This window comes from Branchiostoma belcheri, unplaced genomic scaffold (genome assembly GCF_001625305.1).
Source record: "Branchiostoma belcheri isolate BF01 breed outbred unplaced genomic scaffold, Haploidv18h27 scaffold561, whole genome shotgun sequence".
Lineage (NCBI taxonomy): Eukaryota > Metazoa > Chordata > Leptocardii > Amphioxiformes > Branchiostomatidae > Branchiostoma > Branchiostoma belcheri.
Genome location: NW_017804200.1, coordinates 10,020 through 19,128, shown reverse-complemented (window position 1 = coordinate 19,128; position 9,109 = coordinate 10,020). Strand labels below are relative to the sequence as shown.

General features: G+C 46.7%; 1 protein-coding gene across 1 annotated transcript in view; it reads left to right on the top strand.

The window, feature by feature from the left end:
- The window catches only part of LOC109481595, a 4,677-nt gene extending 440 nt beyond the window's left edge, over positions 1-4,237 (top strand). The window contains exons 2-4 of the mRNA XM_019784182.1: positions 969-993; positions 2,107-2,351; positions 3,527-4,237. Of these exons, the coding sequence (XP_019639741.1) occupies positions 969-993; positions 2,107-2,351; positions 3,527-4,048 (792 nt within the window). The 3' untranslated portion in view covers positions 4,049-4,237. The remainder of the gene's footprint in view (positions 1-968; positions 994-2,106; positions 2,352-3,526) is intronic.
- Positions 4,238-9,109: the final 4,872 nt, after the last annotated feature.

Below are 9,109 nucleotides of genomic sequence, written 5' to 3'. Positions count from 1 at the left end.
AATAGTTTTACAAGGGTGTCCAGCGCGCTGCGGGACGAATCCAGTCAACCACGCATATCTCATTAGCATGTCTCCATCTGACCGAACAGCATCACAACGTAGCAGAGTAAACATGTTTACGTTTATAATTATTATATAGAGGTTCAAAATCAACACAATAAAATATGAATTTGTTCTTCAAAGTATATTAAAATATTCTATATTCTATTTTACCGTTACGTATATTCATAGATTTTAAGTGTTTCTGGTCATTATTTCATTCTTACCTTTATGTTTGGATGCGGTGCATTCTATCTTTCTGTTCGCGCCATACTTGTTTACCAGGACAAACTCCCGCGAATATTTTTCTTATTCCGGAAAGTTTCTGATTTGCCATGTGAATTTTGTGAGCCCGTCCTGTATGGTGAATGAACGAGGCACCCATGGCGTTGGAAGCTAGGATAGTGGACGAGGGCACGCAGCGGCGAAACAACCACAACAAGTTTGGGTTCTGTTAGGCAAAGGGGGATGCTCTGAAAACAGAGGGACTTCCCCTTCCCTGTCGCCATCCCAACGAAAACATCCTTGCCCCCTAAGGCCGCCAAAACGGCTTTCAGCTGGTCGGGACGGACCTCAAACCCCCAGACGTCTTTGAAAACACGCTTGACTCTGTCTTCCATGTCGGTCCCGTCCGTTAGACATTCAAACTGAGTTGAACGGAAACAGGCGAGTAACGGAAAATCGCCAGGCCGTGTCGCCAGCCGGAAGTTGGAATTTTGGTTTCCCTGGCCGGGAGGGCGTAATTCACACCTACGCGCCAAGTGAAGTCGCCACTACTTGTTAAGTGAGGTTTGATAGGGTAACAAATAGCTGTTAATAGCCTTTCAGGTTGCGACTCGGGGCAGAGGTTGGGTGGGGGGCGACAAAAAAAACGAGGCATATATAAAACGGTGACGATCTTCCCCCACCAACCTCTGCTTGGAGAGTAGGTTCCTACTGTACCAGGTTTAGGAGGTACTGTTGACGATAGGGGCTCGGGAAAATAGGTTAATAAGGGGGAGTAAGGAAACTTTTAGCACTGTGGCATTTGGGCTTCCAAAACCGGAACATGTGCGCTCTCGTTTCTTATCTGAACATGTGCGCGCTTGTTTCTGTGACGAGGGCCCTTTTGGTTTTACCTTTATCTGGTGGTAATTACCTTCGCCAAGAAGGTTATGTTTTCAGGGGCGTTCGTGTATGTGTGTGTGTGTGTGTGTGTCTGTCTGTCTGTCAACACGATAACTTGAGAAGGCCTTGATGGATTGTCTTGATACTTGGTAGATGGGTAGGTCTTGATGAGTCCTCAAAATGATTAGATTTTGGACCCCCTAGCGGCTTGTTATGGTACTGCAGCTGAACTTCCGGTTTTGATATCTCAAGATCCAGACATGCTATGGTGATGAAATTTGGATGGTAGGTAGCTCTTGTGCTGGGGAAGAAGTGATGTGAGTTAAGGCCCCCTAGCGGCTTGCTCTAGAACTGCAGGGGGGTTTAAAGGACAAATGTTTAAAAGAGGATAACTCAAGAACCGATTGATGGATCATCGTGATTTTTGGTATGTAGGTAGCTTAAGTGATGCTTGACATAATGATATTACAATTATGCGAATATTGATGTAATTTGCATAATTAATGAGGAAATTCTATAAATCAGTTGCATTCCATGATAGGAAGTTCAAGCTTGTAACATATGTTATTAAGAACGAGAGAAACACAGGCAAATGTTGATTATGCAAATGAAGACTTAATTTGCATAATTAATGAGAAAATGTTATAATTGCGTAGTGGTAACTGCCTGGAATTTCATACTTGGGGTGTTTGAAAGTTAAGTGAAGGTGAACATAATTAAACATAACTTATTCAAATAAGGACCACATTTGCATAATATATGAGAAAATGGCTTTCTTTGTTAAGATAAGACTGTCTTTTGGTGGAGAATATGATCAACAGACTGATATAATTCATGCAATTGAGGATCCTATTTGCATAATCAGGGTGATTAGTATATTTCTTATTCATAAAGGCTAACATCATTTGGCGAAGGTATGAGATCGTGGAACTCTAGTTTGGTTTGTTTCTGTTTATGCAGCGACTACAGCGGCGGGTGCGACAACGGTGACGACCGCTCAGGTGGCCGTGCCGGGTGGGTCCAACTCCAAGGGTGCCACGACAACCACCGTGACGGCGACCACAGGGGGCGGGAAGGGGAAATACCCCATGCCGAAAGCGTCGGGGACAGTGACCGCTACCACCTCGGCCGCGACGACTGCGGTCCCAGGGACCAGCTCAGCCTCCGCCTCAGAGGTCCCTGCTCAGGGCGCGGAAACGCCGCAGGTACGAGTATTTGCCTCCGTTTTTGATTTGGTTTGTTTGTGTGATAGGATTTTCTCAGAATCACGAGGGTACATTTTCGGTCGTATTTGCTACGGAGGTATGTTAATGCGCCGTCGGTTTTACGTCGGGTTGTTGGAATTTGTGATTGTGTTCTTGGCAGCGAGGAGGTGCGTTTTGCTAGATTGTTGGACAGTCTAGGGATTTGCCGGGCAGGTTATTAGACAACCAGGAAGGACGAGAGAAACTGTTGGACAGTTTTTGTTTGGAGATTGTCGGACAATCTGGGAGCGAGAAACTGTAGGACAGTTTACGATACCATGTGGGTAGGTTAGAGTCTGTGGGACAGTCTCTACTTTTGGTGAAAGACCGTGGGACGGTCTGTGTTTTGTTTGGTATCTTCTGTGTTGGAGTAACAATTTCGATTTGGTCGATGAAGATGAGATTATCGGATGTGTCGTTCCCCCTAGAGGATTGGGAAAGAGGTGTCGAGCATTCTAAGGTGAGAAAATGGTGGTACATTTATCGGTAGAAAGACGGTTTTCCATCGGTTTTTAGCGATCACCGGTCCGTACACAGAGAGAGGATGGGTTTTTCCCGTGGAGTTGGTTACGTTTGTAGACGTGGCCTCGTCCTTTTATAGTTTGTTGCGGAATTTTGCTTCACAGACTAGGGGTGTAGAATTTTATTGTTTTAACCAAAATTTACCCCTAAGTCGACGGTTTCTCACGGGCGCTTCGGCTAGAATTTTACGGTGTTTTTTTTTTAAATTTTACTCTGGTTTTCCGTTTTCCCCTTGGTTGGGTTTGTCGGGTTTTAAGACGATGGTTTTTTTTTTGTTTTGTTTTGTTTTTTCTCTTTTCTTTAATTTTCCTTTTTGGTTGGGTAAATTTGATCGTCAGTTTTTTCGGGTGCGTTCGTGTTTTGTTTTTCTCTATTTTTCGGTGCCTTTAGTTTTTCATCACCCCCTGACGTGGGGATGATAGCAAGGTCGAGTGAATTTGAAGGATTGGGCATAAGTGACCGGCCTGATTGCAGGGTTTGACCTGTGCTTTGATCGTATTTTGGGCGGTGCCCATTTCGTAGGCGTAGTGAATAGAGTACCTATTTGGGAGGATAATGCAACGTATAGACCACAGTGTGTGCATGTGGGCTGAAATGGATTTGTTCTGTCACAGGAGCTGAAGAGACAGTTGGACGAGCTCAAACAAGAGGTCCAGGCAATGAGGGAGAAGAAAGTCTCGACAGAATCCCTTCTCAACGAACTCAATATCTACTGCGCCACTCACCACGATGCAACTTTCGCGCCCAACCATGCCATGGCCTTGGTAGACAATCTGGTCTCGGTAGCGAGGAGAGAGGGTCATGAGCGAGCTGAGGAGTTTGAGGCCTTCGCAGAAGAGTTGGTCACGGAAAAATCGAAGCCCTTTTTCGAGCCATTGGTTAGACGACTCTTCGGCTCTGCTGTGAAGGCTCAGGCGGCGTCTAAAGTTTCCGCCTTCATAAAATCCTGGAAGGCAGTGAAGGATGTTGGTGCTAAGAGTGCCTCAGCTTCGGTCAAGACCCGCTATCCTGGTCCCAGTAAAGATAGAAGTGTGAAGGGACATTGGGGAAAATTAGGGAAAAACCAATGCGCTAAGTGTCTGTTACAGGGCCACTGGGCCAGGGACTGTCCCGACAACACTGAGAGTAAAGAGTAAAACGCTGTGTAGCCGACGATGGACCGGAACGACATGGAATTCGGATGAGAATTGTGTATTAAAAAAAAAAAAAACTGTTAGTAGAAGAGTTGTATCTGTAGTACGTGATATGTAAAGACAGAGATAAGAGAATGACTATTTATCTGTTGTGGAAATCATATTGGTTAAAGTGACTCATTAAAGCACTGAGCAGTATGTTGGAGTCTTTGTCTTTTTACAGTTTTTAGAGTTGCTACCTAGTTCCTGGCAATTTAGGCTGGCTAAGCCCTAACTCGTGGACCGTGCGTGCTTTCCCCAGGGTTTGCCGCCACCATATAGCTTCGGCTGGTGGCCCGGGAAGCGAGCGAGGGCCTCTCCAGACCAAAATTTAGTTAAAGTAGCCGACATTTGGACGGCAGTCAATAACCATTTGTTTAACGTGATAATTCTAGAGTTATGTAATCCTTTTATGCTTACTTACCAGATAGCCGGGACTATACTGGAGGTTTGATTAAAATTAAAACGTTGTGTAATATTTTAGCGTCTGAAGTGCGTAAGGAACCCTACCATCAAGTCCTCCATCAACATCCCGGCTTGGGAGAAGCAGGTGCCCTTCAATCCACTGAAGGCCTTGGAAGAGCGTGTGTCGGCTGTACGGTGGGTAGATTGGTCTGGGGCAGGCCCCGCTCCATACGGACCCCTGCCGGCAGTGCAAGAGCTGGCAACAGGCACGGTGAGGGCAACAACGACGCAGCTGCAGTTTCGGGATCCAAAAACCTTCCGAGCGGGTGAACTTCATAGGAATTTAAGTTACTGGGAAGAGTTAGCCCAACATCAGGGAGCGTGGGGGCAGCAGGTATTGCACTGGTTAAGGGAAGGGGTAGACTTGGCGGAGTTTTGGCAGCCTTTCAAAGGTAAATTCAAGGGTATACACTACTCCTCCACGTCTCCCCCTTCGATTTATTTCCCGAACTATCCGTCGAATAGATCCTTCGCAGAGTTTATAAGCCGCACCTTAGAAGACAGGATACGGACAGGGGCGCTGGAGGTGTTAGGAAGAGTGGGCGAGGTAGACCCCCCATACCTTACAATGCCGTTAGTAGTGGAGCCCACAAAGCCGCGTCTGTGTCATGACGAACGATTTCTCAACCTGTGGACACGACACATCCCTTTTAAGCTAGATAAGCTCTCAGATGTGATGAGATACGTTTATCCAGGGGCGTATCAAGTGGTGTGCGACGATAAGTCGGGGTACGACCATATCATGATCAAGAAAGAGTGTAGGACATACTTAGGCGTAGAATGGGGGGGATGGTTTCTGCTATGGGCGTCGTTACCTTTTGGCTACAGAAATAGTGCTTTTCTGTATAACACGACAGGAAAGTTGGCCACTTCGTATATGATATCTTTAGGGGTGCCAGTGTCACAGTATATCGATGATAGGCATGCGGGACCTCACCTAGCGACAAGGCAAGAGAACGCAGCTCCGCCCCTAGCGGTTAACCAGGAGCATGCAGCCCCATCTCTTCCGGTTAGTCAGAAACAGGTAAGCCCAGAAACACAGGATGCGGTAGAACTTCAGAAGGCACAGTTAGGGGCGTATATATTATGCAAAGTCCTGATAGACCTGGGTTATTTCCTGGAGCTCAAGAAGTCGGTGCTGATCCCTGCGAAGGTAGTGAAATTCCTGGGTATGTTAGTGTGGTCAGTGCCTCTGGGTTTGGGCATTCCAGGAGACAAAATCCAGAAGTTTGGTACCCTTAGAGAGTATATCGCGGAGCAGGGAGAAGTGGACGTTCGTACGTTACAAAGATTCGTAGGGAAATGTGTGGCCTTTTCTCTAGTGATACCAATGGCAAAACTGTTCACTAGGGAGGCGTGTAGGGCCATAGGCAGGGCTTTGGTATCAGGGAGCACAGTAGTAATAACGAAGGAATTAAGGGAGGAGGTCATCCACTGGCGAGTGGTGGATGACCAGGACAAGGTTTTCCCGTGGGTAGAGGAAAAACACATTATAGTGCAGGTTACTACAGATGCCTCTAGCTACGCGTGGGCAGGCGTGATAAAGCCCCCGGGGTCCCAAGCCTTAACGGTTCAAGATTATTGGACAGCAGATGACCTCCAGGCACCAATTCACGTAAAAGAGGCAAAGGCGATCGCCCTCACCCTGATAGCGGCGGGTAGTATCATTGAGAACGCTAGGGTAATTCTGCAAACGGACAACCAAGCGGTAGAGAAGGCCTGGGAAGGGGAAGGGGGCAAAGACCTGGTTTTAGTTAGGATTTTGAAGGGAATCTTCGAGACAGCCAGGCAGCGGAATGCCAAGATCGTGATGACGTACGTCCCGTCCAAAGATAACTGCGCGGACTCCCCCTCTAGACGGCTGTCACCACTAGACGCAACGCTGTCCACGACCGCGTGGGCAACGGTAGAGAGGGCTTTCGGCCCCCATACGATAGATTGGATGGCCATAAGGTCAAACGCGAAGACCGCCCGTTTCATTTCTCCCACACCGTCCCCGAACGCAGAGGGCGTAGATTTTTTCAATCAAAAACCAGAGGAGGGGGAGAATGGGTACATCTTTCCCCCGTTCGTAGCGATAGGGGCAGTGCTAGGGCATCTGGGGAACAGGAAGGCCCCTTACACAATGGTAGTACCAGAGTTGCACCCGAAGCCATATTGGTGGGCGGTAGTGAATGCCAGGGCTAGCAGGAAAGTACGATTGGGAGAGAAAGGCAATAGCGGAATCATTTTGGTCCCGTCAAAGCAAGGATACATCCCAAAAGAGTTACAATGGGATCTATGGGCGGTCAGGATAGACAGCTAGCGACCTGGAAGGTACATTATTGACAGAAAGTATTACTTCTACGTGTATTAAAATAACCCTAAGTATGATCGAATTGTTTACGTCTTGTTACAGAAAGGGATCAGTCAGTTGCCAGAGATGAGCGGTTCCACTTCGCAAGGCGGCATGCTGGTAGATATAGAGGAGATAGATAGGGAAATACAGGAAGTCCTGCAACAACTAACGTCCTTTGAGAGGCAAAAGATAGCCACGTGGAGAGAGTTTGAGAGCTTCCTATCCACTCTTCCTTCTCAAATCAGCCCTACACTGGCCACCCCAAACGATGTCCTTCGGTTTTTGGTATTCAAAAACAGGCATGGGAAGACCCAAGTTCATCATAGTTTGTGCGGTAACCTAGGGCGAAATGGTATTTGCACGTGCGGTTGCCCAGTAAAGTTGGCTTCGGCATCCGCGGCGGCTATTGTCTCGAAGTTAAAAAGCAGTTATGAGGAGAGAGGAAGACAGAGGGAATGGGAAGAGCCGTTGGGCGGAGGGGGTAGTCCAACTAACCATCACTCGGTCAGGAGGTACTTGAAGGTAATTAAGGAAAACCAAGCAAAAGCTCTAGTGAGCCCAAAGCAAGCTATTCCGCTGTTCTTGGACAAATTGTTGTACATAGCGCAATATATTGATGCCGAATGCAGGAAGCCAGACGTGTCCTCACACTGCACGAAATGGCCTCGGATTATAGCAAATCCTGAAGATCCGAAATCGTGCATCATGACGGATACGTAGCAAATCCGGAGAAATCCGCAATCCTTGCTCGAATACGAAGTAGCACTGCAGATCCGACAATTCCGGCACCGTATACGTCCGGATCTTTAAGAAATCACAGATACAAATTTGATATTCGCAAGGAACCTTCTTTCTCGGATATGTTATAAGTTCGTTTTTTGGGGGAGTCTGGAGTTGCCTCGGATCCTGACAGATACAATAAATACCCATCATGGCGTCATATGTACTACCACGGATTTCAGCAAATCCGGATGCCGGGAATTTGACGGATTCTAAAATAACCCACAGGGCACTGCTGCTTTGGACTCTCCCGCAGATTCCGAACAAAATAACAGAAGCGGGATTTCGCGAATCGCACTTCCGCAGATCTGAACAAGATACCAGAAGCGGGATTTCGCAGATCTCGCTTCCACAAATCCGAAAGTGATATGCAGCAACGGGATTTTGCGGATCTCAGAATTTCGTACTGCTATGGATTCCTAGTCCCACAGATCCGAAAAAGGTACCGAAAGCAGAATTTTACGGATCACGGTTCCGTAGATCCGAAAAAAGATACCGGAAGCTGGATTTCAAGGATCACGGTTCTGCAGATCCGAAGAAGATACCAGACTCTGATTTCACGGATCTCGCTTCCACAAATCCGACAGAGATATCAGAAACGGGAATCTGTGCGGATCTCGGAAATTTCGTACTTGTCACTGCCGCTATGGATTCCAAGTCTTGCAGACCGGAAAAAGTTAGCAGAAGCGGAATTTCACCGATCGCGGTTCTGTAAATCCGAAAAGGATACCAAAAGCGAAATTTCGCTGATCTCGTTTCGACAAATCCGAAAAAGATCCCAGAAGCGGGATTTCACAGATCTCGCTTCCCCATATCTAAAAGAGATATCAGTAGCGGAATTTTGCGGATCTCTGAATTGGATACCGCAGATCTGAAATAGATGCCAGAAGCGGAATCTCACGGATGATGATGGTTCTGCAGATTCGAAAAAGATACCAGAAGCGGGATTTCGCGGATCTCGCTTCCACAGATCATAAACTTGCGACTCAGCGAAGTATCCTAGGGACCCGAGTAGTCCTTCGGGAGAGAGAATCCCCTGTGAACAGCACCGTCTTGTTTTCCAACTTTTGTCAATCAGGAGCTAGCACTTTCTGTGCATATGCACCCACTGACTGTGAAAAGACTGATCCATCCACAATCGACATAAAGACATTAATTGTACTTAAGCGATGAAAGGGCATAATTATGTTTATGCGATAGGGATGACTAAGGAGAAAGCAGTCTACTTGCAAAAGTCATAGTTTGTAAAGGAGCTGGAACATGTTCCTATACACTAACAATGACAATGAAGTTTATTACATATTAATGCCACAGTAGGGCTAAATGCACTACTTAATTAGTTACAAATAAGGATCAGGCAAAATATGCTATGTTCTATCTATATCTATCTATATAAGTTGTACATGCTTCTTCTCTCTTCTGTAGACATTTGTGTACGAATT